The 18,340-nt window shown below is 36.5% G+C and overlaps 1 protein-coding gene across 1 annotated transcript; it reads right to left on the reverse strand.

Moving 5' to 3' along the window:
• Positions 1 to 579: 579 nt before the first annotated feature.
• Positions 580 to 17,071, reverse strand: mb21d2 (Mab-21 domain containing 2). The gene is made up of 2 exons (XM_056472626.1): positions 16,591 to 17,071; positions 580 to 4,276 (listed from the first exon to the last, which is right to left on the reverse strand). Exons 1-2 carry the CDS (start codon positions 16,850 to 16,852, stop codon positions 3,006 to 3,008), a joined length of 1,533 nt encoding a protein of 510 aa, XP_056328601.1. The 5' UTR covers positions 16,853 to 17,071; the 3' UTR covers positions 580 to 3,005.
• Between the last annotated feature and the right edge of the window lie 1,269 nt (positions 17,072 to 18,340).

Consider the following 18,340-nt stretch of genomic DNA (forward strand, 5'->3'; position numbering starts at 1 on the left):
TTTGACATGATCTTTCCGTTTATAAGTAACAAGGCCAGTTAATCTTCCAGGTTTTGCATCAGCATTGTTTTGAATGAAACAAACACAATGGGGTGATTTGTATACACAAGATATGTAGTTTCAGTCAACACGGATACAAAAGATGAGAAAAGCATTGTCTGGTTCTATTAACAATTTCCTGTGTTTTCATTAGGGTTGGGTCTCGTTTGGGGTTGTTTCGATACTGGTGCTAAATCGACACTTTTAAAACGGTGCCTGAACCCAGCCACAAAATTATGGTGGATGACTCTAGAAAAATCTTTTATTTGACAAAAAATTATATTTGAATCATTTTAATTAAACATCAAACATCATATCATATTTTATATATTTGAACTACGTTAATATATTTGTTTTGATAATTAGTTTGTTAGTATGAATTTACGATTTGCATTATGCAATTAACGTTACATTAGCTTACTATAAACCTGTTAAAAGGCTGTCGTCAAAATCAGGAAAAACCTTATTTCTTGCGTTAAGGCTTGTGACTATGTTTACATGGACATCAGTAATCTAATGATTTGCCTTAATCTGAATAATATGATTAAGGTGTTTACATGAGTTGCTTTTTGAATGTTCCTTTCATGATTTACATGTTATAGCACATAATTCGATTAACGTCATTGCGTCATCCACGTATCCAAGTTTCGAGTAATTTCGGGTGTTTCATTTTTTATTTGTTGACTTTATTTGCAAATCGGCAGTTTCACTTTCATTCAGCAGCATATTGTTTATCCCCCGTGACAGGTATTGGATGAAAATATAAAGTAAGCACTAATGGAAGAGTCTTGTTTTAATCAAATTTCATACCGCACATCGAATGGAAAGAAAAAACCTCCACATTTCATGACGCGGCTGTCTCTGGTCCGTCAAGGCAGAGGTGTCCAATATGAAGGGCTGGTGTCCTTCAGATTTTAGCTCCAACTTGCCTCAACTCACCTGCAAGCATGTTTCTAGAAGGCCTAGTATGTGCTTGATTAGCTAGCCCAGGTGTGTCTGATTGGAACTAAACTTTGCAGGACAATGACCCTCCAGGACCGAGTTTAGACACCCCTGCTTTAAGGTAATTAAATATCGCTGTTGACATGGTAGACCAGGGGTCACCAAACCTGTTCCTAGAGGGCCGGTGTCCTGCAGATTTTAGCTCCAACCCTAATCAAACACACCTGAACAAGCTAATCAAGGTCTTACTAGGGATACTTGAAACATCCAGGCAGGCGTGTTGAGGCAAGTTGGAGTTAAACCCTGCAGGGACACCGGCCCTCCAGGACAGAGATTGGTGACCCCTGTGGTAGACGCTTAATCAGAGTATTGACTTAATCCTATTAAAATCTGAGTATTGGTGTCCATGTAAACATGGTCAGTGAAAGTGGCAGATGGTTGCAAGTTGTCATAGTGCATTCCTCTGCCTTTAAGTAGATTCCCTGTGCCCTTAAATGTTTCATATAGCCATACAGTAGAACGCTTAAGCCTGGTTTATATTTCAGTGTCGAGTGATCGCATGACCCACAGTGCATGCCTTGCACGTTGCCATGCATTTATACTCTGCACACTATTTGTGTTGCTCTGCAATAACACTTCCGAAACACTAGCTGGCAGCAGGTTTTTATGTTCCTCTGTGTCGAGTTTCTTCGCTGGTGTTTTGTTTTTTCTGAATGCTACCTTAATGTAGAAGTAGCTCAAACTCGCTCATTTGAGGCAGGAACCAGCGGACATGCAACAACTTTAATCATAAGGTTGTAAACACAAAACAAAACTTTCCATCTGGACCTCCTTCACTGGATGTGACACTCGCTCCAACAGGTTGGCGCGGCTCTCAGTCCCGCCCACACTTGTCACTGCTACCAAGCCGAATGACAGTGCTTGCGCTACGTGTCATTGCGACATGTAGTTAAATTTTTGAGAGGTGCGTGTAAGCTTCGGCAACGGCCATGACGAGGGCTCTGCATCCACACAGTATATGCGTGTGCTTGACGCAGAAGTATAAATCAGCCTTAAGTTTAAGCAAATTTGATGAACGTGTTGATGAATCTGAAGGGAGGCGCTCACCGGATGCGCTGTACTGAACACGTTGCCTGCATGCAATCCCCAACAAGAATAAGCGCCTAACATTGCAGACGGTGTCCGTATCCTTCAAAGTTGTTTAGAATTAAATGTTTAGAGATGGTGTGACACAATGTGTACCTATGTGTGCCTTTGGATGTATACCTTGATGCTTCTTAGGTCCTTGTCGCAGCACCAGTGGCACCGAAATTAGGCACCGAAATTTATATTGATTCAGTCCGGTGCATACCGGTTACATAGGTATGGCACTGGGTTTCAGTACCCAAGCCTAGTTTTCATATACAGCACTATTTAAACCATTGCCTAGAATATGCTTTTCTTAAACAGCTCTTCATCTCAGATGTACTATGATGATATGAAATCCACGATACTTTGAACTTCACACTCTGGGTGTGATATTCCACTCAGTAAGGCCAATCTTATAGTGCATGTGAAATCCAAACGTACAATGTTTATTTTGCTAGCGCACATTGTTAATGTTTAGGTAAACAATTAATCAGTGCAACTTAATCCATTAAAAAAACGAATGTTTATTTTGGTATCCTTCAATCAAAGTCTGACCATTTGCTTCTGCGTTTTAGTGGCGATACTTCTGTTGATGTCAGTTTGACAAAGTCCGCTCACAATATTCTTAACCACAGCCCCTCTTACAGTTAGTTTGCTATGAGGGAATGAAGCACAAAGAGAAATCCTTGCACCCTACTCAATATTCCATTTCAGTAAGAAGTACGTCATCATATTGAAATAAAAGTCAGCTTCCGCATCATGCGGACTTTACAACCATGGCAGTTCATTTCTTCCAGAAGATGCTCTCTGGTCTGATGTATTCAGATGGAGAGACACAGCTTCAACTTCAGGGAAGTGTCCCACATCAACTATAACAGATAAACAGACCTTAGTTTTCAGAAAAACTTGTCATCAATGCGGAAGTGAGGTCGAGTGACGTCATCAGGGTTGATGAACACGGAGATGGACTTGCCTGGATTCTCAGTCACCAACTGCTGTAGCTTCTTGGCCAGCCGGTCATCTGGCTGCTGATGATCTGCCAAAGAGGAATCTGCCAGCGGAGAGGGCAGTCCCGAGGAGCTCCCGCAGCGCTGCATCTCCTGCGTCAGTCTGTTGGACGCCTTGGCCTGTTCGATGATGGAGCGCAGGTGCTCGGCCGGATCCGACCGTACCAGCGCTAGCTTACGAGCATGAAACATGGCTGTCTCGTCGCACAGATGCTCCAACATGTTGCACTGTGGGATGAAATAGTTTGGACAGGCTTTGTTGACAAGGCAATGCTGCAGGTCATCGATAAGACCTAGGAGGAAGTATGCAGCATAGTCGTCCTGCGACAAGTAGGTTGCAGGTAGTCGGTCGCACGCCCACAACATCATGCTGCGCAAGTAATAAGGACTGATCGCTGTAGGTTGGGCTAGCAGTTTTACAACAATAGCCTTGCATGCCTGGTAAGCTTGCATGAGCCCTGGTGAGATGCATTTTTTCAACTGCACCTCGCTCCGGGCAAAAGAAAGACGCCACTCGTTTTCCCGACAACCTGATGCCGAGGATGCAGGGAGAAGATAAAACCCACTGATGACCTCCTCCTCTGTTATTTTGCCATCCCAAAAGTGGTTCTCCATCAACCAGCTTTGAGCCACCGCAGGCCAGCCTTTAAACGACACCACAGGAACGATGTCATAAAGCATGCGACTGCTGCCTACTCCTAAAACCATGGACAGCAGCGTGCTGTGACGCTCAACTCTTTCCACCCTTGGGGTACCCCTTTGTGGCTTGCGCTGTAATTCAGCCAGCACCAGTCCCACAGCTTCTTGGAACCAATCAGCAACCATTGTCGGTGAGAAGAAGTAGTTGGTGGTACCGTTCAAATGGTCAGTGAGGGTGCAGCAGTCCCGCCAACGGTTGATCGTTCCCTCGTCAAAAAGTCGCAAGCTGAGCCAAGAGTGCCCGAGTGCTGAGTGGCGCATGTCCAGCGTGACAGGCTGGTTCCGGTCGTGGAGCTTCAGTGCAGGAACCAGCAGTGTGAAAGCCATGTCGTAGTCCGAGCCTCGGTTGTAAACGCCAAGCTCATCGACATCCATGTCCACAACACCTTCTCGAACTCCACCGGACAGCAGTAGGTACTCGTTTGCAACAGGCAACTTTTGGTCCAGTTTTTGCACCATGCCTGGAACACATAAAAGAACATAAAGTTGCAGTCAGAATTATTAGCCCCTCCTGTACATTTTGCCCCCAATTTGTGTTTAATGGAAAGATGTTTTTTTCAACACATTTCTAAACATAATAGTTTTAATAACTCATTTCTAATAATTGATTTATCTTCGTCAAGATGACAGTACATCATATTTTACTAGATATTTTTCAAGATGCTAGTAATCAGCTTAAAGTGACATTTAAAGGGTTGATTATGTTAATTAGGCAAGTGAGGAACAGTCATTCTAACACACATTTAGGTTTAATTTAGATTAAAGACCAATCTTTTTTGCCTCAGTGTACAAATAACGCATTTATTGTCATTTATAAAAATCTAATTACATAGGTGATTGTTAGGCTGGGGGTTGCACAGTGGCTCAGAGGTTAGCACTGTTGCCTCAGAGCATGAAGGTCGCTGGTTCAAGTCACGACTGGGTCAGTTGGCGTTTCTGTGTGGAGTTTGCATGTTTGCATTTGTATAGTGCTTTTCACAATAAGGATTGTTTCAAAGCAGCTTAACAAAAGATGTGCATTGTTGCATTACAATCACATTTTGTTATTAGTTACCATAACGATTTTAGTTAGTAATAACTTTAACTAATTAACTAGTACTAATAGTTTTTAACCAGTGGTGTAGTTTGTGTGTACTTTTACTTTACCTTGAGTACATTTTTAGTGCTGTTTCTGTACTTTTACTCCACTATTTTCCTTCAATCTGCAGTCACTACTTTATTTTTTCTTGTCTATGGGGATACACTGAGTAGAAAAACCAGCCCTGTGATTCCTGTCCAATCAAATCACACATAAAGAGAAAATTGGGGGTGGATGAGGTGGCATCTCTTCTGGAAACCGCCCAATCTGGCAACACTGATGCCTACTGTATGAAATGGTCAAATGGCCTAAAACAATCACTAGATTGATAAGCACTACAGAATGTTACGTTTACACATGCACAAACTGCGTGTAAACGCATCGACTTTTCACAGTGTAATGCTCAATATTTACTACTCTTGAGTACATTTAAGAGGGCTACTTTTTACTCATACTTTGATTAATATTTTCAATAGATACTTTAACTCTACTTGCACCAAATTTTTGGACAAGTAATGGTACTTTTACTTGAGTATGATTTTCAGTACTCTTTCCACCACTGCTTTTAACAGCTAAAGTTATTTTATATAAACATAATTAACCTGCAGCTATTCCATAATATTCACTTTCCTGCATATATTTCCATCATATATTCAGATGATATTCATTTGTGTGGTATAATTATTCATTTAAATATGATTATCAATATGATTATAAATATCTGTAAATTAGCAGTTTTGCGTATTTTTTTTATTCATGTTTTTATTTTTAAATATTAAATGTCTTTATTTATGCTTATAAATTGCATTATGGGACCTTGATCTTTCTCCCAACAACTTTTAACCTTGAAAAGTTAGAAAAGGTGACTTTTATTAACATTTTTAATAGTATAGAGTGATATATCGTCTGGGCTGGTGTTGTATATCACACAAAAAAATTGTAATAAACTGGCAGTACATTTTTTATGTACTTATTTATCTCTATATATTATTTCTTACACATTATATTATTTAAAACTACTAAAATGTCAATAAAGGGCACTTTGTTAAATTGTAGAGTTGAATTTTTTTGACATCAAAAGTCAATAGAGCAGAGATCAAGCTCCCATAATCCAACTCACAACCGTAAATAAACACTTGAGAATAGGGCTGGGTGACTAATCGAAAAGTAATCGAAATTGACATTCAGAACCTATAATGGATCTATTTTTTTCAGATCAATTTTTTCAAGTACTTTCCCTATCAAGTGTGAAGTCACGTGAAACCGCTTTGTCAAGGCTAATTTATAATTTTTATATTATGATTTATACTTATTATATTATTCTGATATTATACTCTGCCAAGCACATGTGTACGGTCTGGCGCAGCCTACGCACACCTGCACACCTCTCAAAAAAATTGTAGCTAAACGTAACAACACGTAGCACAAGCTTTTGTTTGGTAGCGGTGACTAGGGTTGGGTCGATAGACGATGCCATCGTTGATGGCCATTAGACATCACAATGCTGAGCTGGCATCGCCGATCCTCCGCCACGCCCCCGTTGCAAACCCGCTCACGAAATATACACACTTAGGCCCCGTTTACACTAATACATCTTAGTTTTAAAATGCCATTTTAGAACAAATACAATACACATCCACACTGGCGTTTCATCTAGCATTTCTGAAAAGTCCTCCATCCACACTATACCGCTGAAAACGCACATCACGTGACCAGACATACACACTCTGTCATGCGCTGCAGCGTACGTGCGCGCCTGAGTTCCAGCAGTCAGCAGGTGCTATGAGCACAAAACCCTAGAGAGCAGTGCACATCGGACAGTTTGTCAAAGATGTTCCGCTGGATCGCGCTTCACTATAGTTGTTAAACGCGAATTTAATTAATCTTGTCTCTATCTAGCGACTCTTCTGTCTTTTGAATCTATCAAGTAACGTGTCACAGCATCAGTACACTGCTTCAATCTTTCACTTTCACACTTGTACTTAGTAATTTTAGCACCTCAGATACTGTTGGTTGATTCCTGTTGGTTGTGCACCTTTGTTACCAACCAGGTTTGTCAACGCCATTATAACGACACAGATCACTCTGCCTATTCATGCCAGAGTCCTGCGGAAAAAGTGATTAACAGGTGGTAATTATGTGTGTAACTTATTTTTATTTATTTATGATTTGGTTAAAACAAAGACCATGCGGGTCAGGTAGTTGAAGCGGTAGGCTACAAATAATTAATTTGTTATGAATTAATTTATTATTCATTAATAATTATTGAACTGCTGATGACATAGTCCATCGTGATGTTTCATATTAGACATTGTACGATGCCTAATTGGTCGACATCGCCCAACCATAGTGGTGACAAGAGTGGGCGGCATGGAGAGCCGTGTTTTAGGCAGTGTGTATTTTAATTTCAGTTGTTCAGCATTGATGTTCGATAAATAATCATAGATAGTAGATAGTGTGGGCGATGCAGTGGTGCAGTAGGTAGTGCTGTCGCCTCACAGCAAGAAGGTCGCTGGTTTGAGCCTCGGCTGGGTCAGTTGGCGTTTCTGTGTGGAGTTTGCATGTTCTCCCAGCGTTCAAGTGGGTTTCCTCAGGGTGCTCTGGTTTCGCCCACAGTCCAAAGACGTGCTGTACAGGTGAATTGGGTAGGCTAAATTGTCCGTAGTGTATGAGTGTGAATGTGTGTGTGTGGATGTTTCCTAGAGATGGGTTGCAGTTGGAAGGGCATCCGCTGCGTAAAAACTTGCTGGATAAATTGGCGGTTCATTCCGCTGTGGCGACCCTGGATTAATACGAAGCCGAAAAGAAAATGAATGAATGAATGAATGAGTAGATAGTGTGTGTTATTTTAAAATCAAGTAATGCACCCTATATTCAAAAATCTCTCACTTGTAATATGTGAGCATATTTACTGTACAAAACCTGTCAGGACAAAAAAGTAAATAAAATAATCGTTCATTAATCGCGATCGAGTTAACATACTCGATTAATTGAGATTTTGATTTAAGGCCAAATGGCCCGGCCCTACTTGAGAATCACAAAATATGGTAAATATGGATGTTATACTTTTAGAGTTCTCACAGCTATTACAAATAGCCCATAAGCACATACAGTAGGAATCATAGTGAGCTACTGCACATGACCAAAGCTCTTCCACTTCACTGCAGACAGCACAGCACTCTCCTTCGGCGTCTATTTCTAGTGGATCAATAAGAGGAACAGAAAGTCGACACCAGCAGTAGGAAAAAGCACCAGGTCGATAAAGGAGGAATGTGACGTCCTTTACAGTTGTTTGTACTCTATTTTATGTCTGTACTGGCTTTTATCACAAAGGACCGCTGATGAGCATGGAGGCAGCACTGATTTAATGTTCTCATTCATTTTTCCTCAGCTTAGTCCCTGATTTATCAGAGATCGCCACAGCGAAATGAACCGCCAACTATTCAAGCATATGTTTTACGCAGCGGGTGCCCTTCCAGCCACAACCCAGTACTGGGAAACACCCATACACTCTCTCATACACTACGGCCAATTTAGTTCATTCATTTATTTCAGATCACTGTATTGTGCTTGTGAAAAAGAATTGACTTCTGTTCTGAGGTTATAGCCAGAACTCAATTAAAATGAGTTTATTGATGTTTGATAAGGTTAATTTTACTGAGAACATACATTTCTTAAAACCTAATTACAATGAGTACAGGTGACGTATTATATAAATTATATAAATCTACACTCAAGAAATGACGTTTGCTGTTTGTTCAAACTATTCATTTAAAATGTGTTGAAACATGGGCTGCAGTTTTCTCCGGGTGCTCCGGTTTCCCCCACAAGTCCAAACACATGTGGTATAAGTGAATTGGGTAGGCTAAATTGTCTGTAGTGTATGAGTGTGTATGGGTGTTTCCCAGTGATGGGTTGCTGCTGGAAGGGCATCTGTTGCATAAAACACGTGCTGGACAAGTTGGCGGTTCATTCCGCTGTGGCGACCCCGGATTAATAAAGGGACTAAGCCGAATATATTTTTTATATTTATTTTTACAATTATTATTTCTATTATTATTTATTATAAAAAAATAGAAATATGTATATGTATATATTATTTAAAAAAAAAAAAAAAAAAAAAAATATATATATATATATAATATATATATATATTTAATAATAAATATTTGTTATTTGCCACACAATTTAAGTTTCATTTTTTGTTTTATCAGTTTAAATGTTTAACAGGTTTATCCTTTGTACTTCAATGTCAGGGTATATCCACACACCGCCGCTAGATGGCGCCACTAACTCAGTTAGTTCTCTTGTGTCCACAGAATATAACTTTCCCTGTAATTTAGTCGACTCTTTATTCCAACATAATAAATAAACTACTAGTCAGTCAACAATTCGAACTGTAAAAATATTAAGTCCAGATGAATTGAGTACCCTAATATACTTAAACATTCCATCCTGGAAAAATATCATAGCTAAAAAGCTGTATTTATAATGTACATAGAGTGCACGTGGTCATGATACGCAAAGCGAAAAAAAGTGCACAGCCACGCATGCATCTATAATCTTCAATATTCTCATACGCGCACATTAAGTACACAATATAATTTTGTTATATACACAGTAGCCTAGGTAGGTCTACAATTACATGCCTGAAACATGTCCAGAATGAAGCGGTTACTACTCCTTCTTGTGCACAATGACTCTGAAGGGGGAAACCATCAGGTCATCAGCTTGGATGACGCTGAACCTCACGATGACCCTCCCCCCCGCAAAAAAATATTCGGATTTATACAAATTACAGGGGTCACCGCATTGAGCTAGGAAAATACAGCAATCCATATTCATAAGGAAGAATCACATCCCTGTTTTTTTCTTTGTTAAAAAAAGTCATGAAAACTTTGTCATTGATATTTTATTTCATTTTGATTTTATGAACAAATCTGAATGCAAAAATAATTTATTTGTCACTCTCTCCCATTCACCGCTCTCTAAATCTACCCAACTATAATGACTTCCGAAACCCGCAAATGTAAAGAGTGTCCATTCCCACACACAACCTCTCCAGCGTATATTACTTTAAATCTGTTTCTCACTGAGATTCTAGTGTCAGTCTTTGTTCCATCTGTCTCATTTACATACACAGACACTGCAGGCCAATCAGACTCCGAGAATCTGAATTGAGGGTGTGTGAATGGCAGTGAGTGAAAGTGTGAGAACAGAAGGAGAGAGCCAGCAGTACATTACTTCTGCCTCAATGGATATGAGGTTCCCACAATTGCCTGAATGCAGCCTTACACCCGTATGTGGCTACTTTGGAAATACAACCCCCAGTTCCAGACAGGCCCATTGATTTGCCACTGAAAACATCCACAAGCTTTCTTCGACCACCTTGTGTGAGTCTAATAATTTTAGATATGGTAAAAATGACAAAACAAATGCGGGCTTGTTGTAAAGTTTTTAATATTACACTGATTGAACTCTGCAATTACTTTAATCAGTGTTTGGTGTATTATGAACTGGGAATGATGGAATTGCTTTCTAACAGAAGTTACATGTACTGGTGAAGATTAAAGATACAGATGAGAGGTTTGCACTGACTGTGGGCTATATGTTGTGTGTTGGTTTTGAACCCAAATAAGGACTAAATGTCTGCTGTGTGTAGTTTTTTTGTAATTGGTAACATATCAGAGACTGTAAGGGGCTGTGCTCATATATGTTGCATTTATTTATTTAATATAATTACAGACGTTACAGTAGTCTATCATTAATCTGCAGTTATAATCAAATCATGTTCATAGAAAGGTTAGTAATGAACATTTATACACAAGTATTTAAGTGTATAAAGCATCTGTTTTGTGAGAAGTGCTTCTCATATGATATGTGAATGACCCATACAGCTTTACTTTGACATTTCCTCAAGCGAGAATGACCTTGTACACCACGCCACTGGTTCCCTTTTGGCAGTGGAAATGCCAAACATGGGGAAAACATGCCAACTCCACACAGAAATGCCCACTGGCCCAGCCAGGACTCGAACCAGCGACCTTCTGTCGCACAGTGCCACCGTGCCGCCCTATTATATAGATGTTAAAAAACAAACTCAGAAGTTCTGCATTGATCAATTCAGAGAAGCAGAGAAACAAAATACAATTATATTTAGCAGAATCATTCTACTTTTCAGCTAAAGTTACATTTATCAAGAGAAATAACCATGCTTAAGAAACAACGAATTGAGTCTGAAATTAAAGACAGTATGTATGTACTGTATGAAACACGCTCTCATTACTTTGAAATTCTTTTTATTTTGTTTTGTTTTCATATTTAAAATATTTATTATTGTTTAATTATTATTTAATTGTTATACTGTATATCCAGTTCAAGTCAGAATTATTAGCCCCCTTTGAATTAATTTTTCTTTGTTAAATATTTCCCAAATGATGTTTAACAGAGCAAGGAAATTTTCACAGTATGTTTGATAATATTTTTTCTTCTGGAGAAAGTTTTATTTGTTTTATTTCGGCTAGAATAAAAGCAGTTTTTATTTTTATTTTCAAACATTTTAAGGTCAATATTATTAGCCCCTTTGAGCTAGTTTTTTTTTCAATAGTCTACAGAACAAACCATTATTATACAATAACTTGCCTAATTACCCTAACATGTAGTTAACCTAATTAACCTAATTAAGCCTTTAAATGTAATTTTAAGCTGTATAGAAGTGTCTTGAAAAATATCTAGTATATTTATATATAATTATTATTATATAAATTATAATTATTATTATTACTTTAATTATATTATTTATAAAGTTTAATTATTTATTATTCTTTATTATTCTAAGCTAAAAGTCCTGCTTAGCTAAAATGTAATAAATTTTTAATTTAAAATGTTTATTGTCTATTTAGATTTATAAATAGTGGATTTTAAATAGTATGGAGTGAAGTAATTAAATTAATAATTGTGTTCAATATCAGACATAGCAATTAAAAAAATATTTAAATAAGTGTATGTGCTTCCCACACATACACTTTACTTGGGTGGGCTGCCCAGGTATAATAACGGCCGCACAAGTATATTTAACGACACACTTTTTTACTATTATTATCATCCTTTTTTGTTGTATCCGCCTAAAGTAACCAAGCATCCGCGTCCTGCGAATGGTTAACCAGAAGAAAATCTCTCATTTATCCGTTTCATTCTGTCTGTGCAAGAACTGTCAACAATACCACAGACAGTCTCACGTGCTCTGCAGACCCACAGAGAAAAATTTGTTTGACGGGGGATTCTTAATGTCCTAAAATGTCAGGAAATTAACTTTTGATTTTGCTTTCTAAAGTTGTCGCTATCTTTTTACTTAGGCTTAATCTAGCCTACCTAATATAGCTTGGCTTCGTTGACAGCGCACGCACTCGCGAGAGTGAGAGAAAATAAAATGATTCATTCATTATTCTAAACAACTCATAAAACTTTACTCGAAGAGGATGAAATGACATCTATACAGGCTGCAAAATATATGCACACCATTAGTAATGGTTAATCAACACATTTGCCTTATTTAAACAATCTACACTTTTCAATCTTATAAATATTATAATTTTTAGAGATATTGTCTGCTTTTATAAAAACAGATTCTGTCAATTATTTCCCATTTGTTGTATATTTTATTAATTTGATTATGTAAGTGTATTACATGGGTTATTTTTATATTCATATCTAAAATGCTTTGGCATTACAGTTAGATTTGAACTGAAAGAGAGAGAGAAGTAGATTTTACCTCAAAATTACAAGTTTACCTTTTAGAAATAGTGGATTTCTTTTTAAATTTAATGCATTGAAAATAGTGTGAAACAGTGTATAACAGTGTCATAATAAATAAAATTATTGTTTCATAATAAATAAAATTATTGTTAAAAATGAAACTATGTTTTGTTTGTCGCATACAGTGCATCCGGAAAGTATTCATAGTACTTCACTTTTTCCACATTTGTTTATGTTACAGCCTTATTCCAAATAAGAACTGGAACTGGAAGATTTGTCAGGATTGAGAGAAAAATGAATGCAGCAATGCACAGAGACGTCCTGAATGAAAACCTGCTTCAGAGTGCTCTTGGCCTCAGACTGGGGCGACGGTTCATCTTCCAGCAGAACAATGACCCAAAGCACACCCCCAAAATATCCAACACAGGCTCATTGTGAAAACGTAGCCCTGCGGACGTTTCTGGAGACAGCGAATTACAAAGGCGGAGGTACGTATGGCTGCATTTAATTTTTTTTAAACGAACGCTACGGGGCGGTGTGATGCCGTTCCTTTTCGCGCTTACCAGCTGACCGCTTACCTCCGTATGGATGGCATTCCGGCTGCAACCAGTTTGTCCCGTTAGCGCGCCACAATCGATAAAATTGGTTGGGTTTAGTGAAGGGGGAGGGTGGGTCAGCCGATCGTTCGCTCAGTCAGTCAGAAAGTCTGTCAAAAAGTTAGTCGACAGTGGCCTCTGGTGGGTTTACGCTAGAACAGCATGCGTGAATGAAACTCGCGAGGGAAATTTGAGATCTCGAAAAACGTACACGGCGACCTCTGGTGGATTCGCGAAAACAAAAACTGCAGAAAAACGTGCCACCGGGACGTATTTCGCGGTCTTTAGAAACGTCCATGGAGGTACGTTTTCAGAATGAGCCTGCGTTGAAAATATAAATGGAGTGACTTCACAACAACTCGGTGAATGTCCTTGAGTGGCCCAGCCAGAGCCAAGATCTAAATCCTATTGAACATCTCTGGAGAGATCCAACCTGATAAAGCTTGAGAGGTACTGCAAAGAGGAATGGGCAAAAATTCCCAAAGACAGGTGTGCCAAGCTTGTGGCATCATAATATATTATATATCTACAGCCTCGCGCTGTCCATGCATGGTACTGACCTTTACCGTTTTCGACCTTTCTTTTTTTTCATGTGGACATAATCATTCTGATCCCTTCAAACATTAGATTAGGGACATGCATTCATCTGGCTGACGTGGATTTATTATTCTGCGAGAGGTCAAGCATAAAGCGGCTTAAAGAACGGACCCAAATGGAGTCAGTGGTTGGATAATATAAGATAGTGCTGAGATATTTAGCTAAAGCGTAAAAAAGCACAGCAGTAATGCTAACAAACGTTAATGACGCAATGAAAAAGAAAATTCTGTCAGCGTTTACTTTTCCGCATGAGATTTGAGTTTCCTTATTCTGTTGAACACAAAAGAAGATGTTTTGAAGAATGCTAATGGCTTCCATTACAGGAAACAATGCTATGAAAGTCAATGGGTAGCATCAACTAGCATTTTTCGAAATATCTCATTTTGTGTTTGACAGAAGTAAGAAACTCAAATAGGTTTTGAACAAGAGGGGGATGAGTAAATGATGACAGCATTTTCATATTTGTGTGAAATATGAACTATCCCTTTAAGAACCTAGATTAGTATGTAAATCTATCTATATTATTTCTAAAACCTCATAAATAAACCTAATAAATGATGACAATCTGTAAATATAAAATTTTAAATATACCAATCAATAGTAGATTGATATCTTGTAGATAGAAGAAATAGGAGTTTTAGATGATATTGAGATAGAATATTGATAGAATATGGATATTATAGATATGTATAAATAGATGATATAGATGATATTGACATATCGAATACTGATATTGATTATATTGATATTAAAGTCTAAATAGGAGATATAGATGATATTTATATAGATAAAATACAGATGATAGAAAATAGATATTATATGATATTGATATAGATAGAAGTCTAAATATAGATATGTCTATATCAATACCATGTACTGTATATCTCATATTTAGATTGCTTTCTATATCAATATCAAGATAGAATATCGATGATAGAAGAATAAAGATCATATTGATATAAATAGAAGTCTAAATAGGAGATATATATGATATTAATACAGATACAATATTGATGACAGAGTATAGATGATATTATATGATATTGATATAGATAGAAGTCTAAATAGGAGATATAGATATTGATATTGATAGAAGTCTAAATAGGAGATATAGATATTGATAGAAGTCTAAATAGGAGATATAGATATTGATATAGATAGAATATTGATGATAGAATATAGATTATATTGATATAGATAGCAATCTAAATAGGAGATATACAGTAGATGATATTGATATAGACATAGATAGAATATTGATGATAGAAGAATATAGATCATATTGATATAAATAGAAGTCTAAATAGGAGATATAGATGATATTAATACAGATACAATATTGATGATAGAGTATAGATGATATTATATGATATTGATATAGATAGAAGTCTAATAGGAGATATACAGTAGATGATATGGATTTAGGCATAGATAGAATATTGATGATTGAATATAGATGGTATTGATAGAGAGAATACTGATGAATGAATATAGATGATATTATATGATATTGATATAGATAGAAGTCTAATAGGAGATATACAGTAGATGATATTGATATAGGCATAGATAGAATATTGATGATTGAATATAGATGGTATTGATATAGAGAGAATACTGATGATTGAATATAGATGATATTATATGATACTGATATAGACAGAAGTCTAAATATAGATATTGATATACTGTAGATATAGAAGCCTAAATAGGAGATACAGGTGATGTTAATACAGATACAATATTGGTGATAGAAAATAGATGATGATATATTGATATAGATATAAGTCTAAATATGAGAAATATAGTAGATGATATTGATAAAGGCATAGATAGAATATTGATGATAGAAAAATATAGATGATATTAATATAAATAGAAGTCTAAATAGGAGACACAGATGATTTTAATACAGATACAATATTGATGATAGAATATAGATGATATTGATATAGACAGAAATCTAAATAGGAGATATAAATGATATTGATATAGATAGAATACTGATGATAGAATATAGATGATATTGATATAGATAGAAATCTATGTATGAGATATACAGTAGATGATATTGATATAGGCATAGATAGAATATTGATGATAGAGGAATATAGATGATATTATGATACTAATATAAATAGAAGTCTAAATAGGATATATAGATATTGATACAGATACAATATTGATGATAAAATATAGATAATATTAATATAGATAGAAGTCTAAATAGGAGATATGGATATTGATACAGATACAATATTGATGATAGAATATAGATATATTTATATAGATTGAAGTCTAAATAGGAGAAACAGATTATATTAATACAGATACAATATTGATGATAGAATACAGATGACATTAAATGATATTAATAGAGATAGAAGTCTAAATAGAAGATAAAGATGATATTGATATAGATAGAATATTGATGATAGAATATAGATAATGTTGAAACAAATAGAAGCCTACATAAGATAAGATACTAAACCATAGAAGTCTAAATATAGCCTAAATACAAGTCTTTTTCCTCAGTTTTTTAATAGAACGAAATGTTAATGAACGAATAAAGGCTAAACAATGAGTGAAAAATAGTGATTGTTTATAATTACTAAATTGAAGGTGCTTTCCTCTGGAAAGCCATTCGCAGTGTAAAACATGCCCGAATAGTTGGCGGTTCATTCCACTGTGGCGACCCCCGATAAATAAACGTGTAAGCTGAAGAAAAAATGAATGAAGGTGCCGTTACCAAGCATAGAGAAGATGAAATCCTTGGCAGTGTGTATTTCCAGCGCCCTCTGGTCATCGTACTCTCGCTGGTCTTGTTTACTGAATTCATGGATGAGTCTGTTGAGCTCCTCTATCTTCACCCCGGACCTGAAATCCAGCTCATGGCAGCACCACAGCTTGTGGCCGTTGTTTAAGCCGCCCGGTCCCGGTGTCGCGGTCGGACTGTTTCCCAGACTACTGCTAACGGATCCGGTGCGGCTGCTCGGTGCTGGAGCCGCCATCTTCACGCCTAGAGGAGCCGTCAGGGATGCGACCGACCGACTACGGTTCTCGTGGTTTCCCCTCCTTTTTTAGTACATCAGGTGGTCTTTGAATGGAGCCGTGATGCTATCCACATGTAGCGCACATTCACTCTTGTTGCACGACCGTCCATTGTGAATTATATCAATTAATTGAATAAATCGTCAAATCCGTGTGGATTGTGTGCTGACATTTGTAAGTCACGCTGTCACGGAAATATTAATGTGTGTGTGTGTGTGTGTGTGTGTGTGTGTGTGTGTGAGAGAGAGAGAGAGAGAGGGCAGGACATTATTGTAAAATAAACAAAGAATTTTTTGTTGCCAATGGTGCTTTAAATTGGTAAGAAAAATATATTACATTATGTTATATAATAGGCTATATCATATTCATTCATTCCTTTTCCTTCGGCTTATCAAGGGTCGCCACAGTGGAATGAACCGCCAACTCTGTAACATAAATAAAAACTTTAAAACTTTAAGCTATTAAAACCAGTCAATTTTAATGGCTTCTATGCATTTATATTACATATTGTGTTTTAGTAATAACATAATAGTAATAGTAATAATAGTAGCAACATTCAGTAAAAGCAATAGTTTATGACTCTGACTATATGAGTATTGCACGTTATTGTATATATATATATATATATATATATATATATATATATATATATATATATATATATATATATATATATATATATATATACACACACATTTCTTAATGAACGATGGTTTAAATTGGTAAGACAAAAATATTAAGGTACAATAATTTTTTAATTACATAGTAACATATGTTAATATTAATGACAGCTTGTAGCAACATTTTTGTTCATAGAATATTTCAGTTATAGTTTATGAATATTGTTTGTTATCATTTGTGAGAGAGAGAGGAGGACTTAAAAAAACCTTTGCTGCTTGTTCCAATGACTTCTCTAAAAATGAGTTGAAACAACACAATTCTTATAATTCTTTGGGACAACTTAATTGTTTTATGTTCAATCTACTTTCATTTGAAAACACTATTAAATTAACTTAATCTATTTGTTGGGACAATATGAAGGAATTGTGCGGAACCCTGCAAATTTTTTTATTTTAAAAAAAATCGTGAAATTCCTGTGTATCTTGTGCAAGCGTTTGTAAATCATGCGGACGTGGAAATATCGGAAATAATAACTCGAGGAGAGTGAGAAGAGCACTAAAACCTTTTGCTGCTTGTTCAAACAAATTCTTAAAAATAAGTGGAAATAACACAATTCTTAAGTTTTTTTGGGGTCAACTTAATTGTTTTATGTTCAATCTACTTACATTTGAAAGACAAAACAAAAAAATTAAGTTAACGTAATCTATTTGTGTTGGGACATTATGAAGGAATTGTGCTGAACTCTGTATTTAGTTTACACCGAGGACATAAATCACGCAATCATTGTTTCTACAATATACTGTAAACAAAAATAAAAATAAAAATTC

Source organism: Danio aesculapii, chromosome 2 (assembly GCF_903798145.1).
Source record: "Danio aesculapii chromosome 2, fDanAes4.1, whole genome shotgun sequence".
In the NCBI taxonomy this organism is placed as follows: Eukaryota; Metazoa; Chordata; class Actinopteri; order Cypriniformes; family Danionidae; genus Danio; species Danio aesculapii.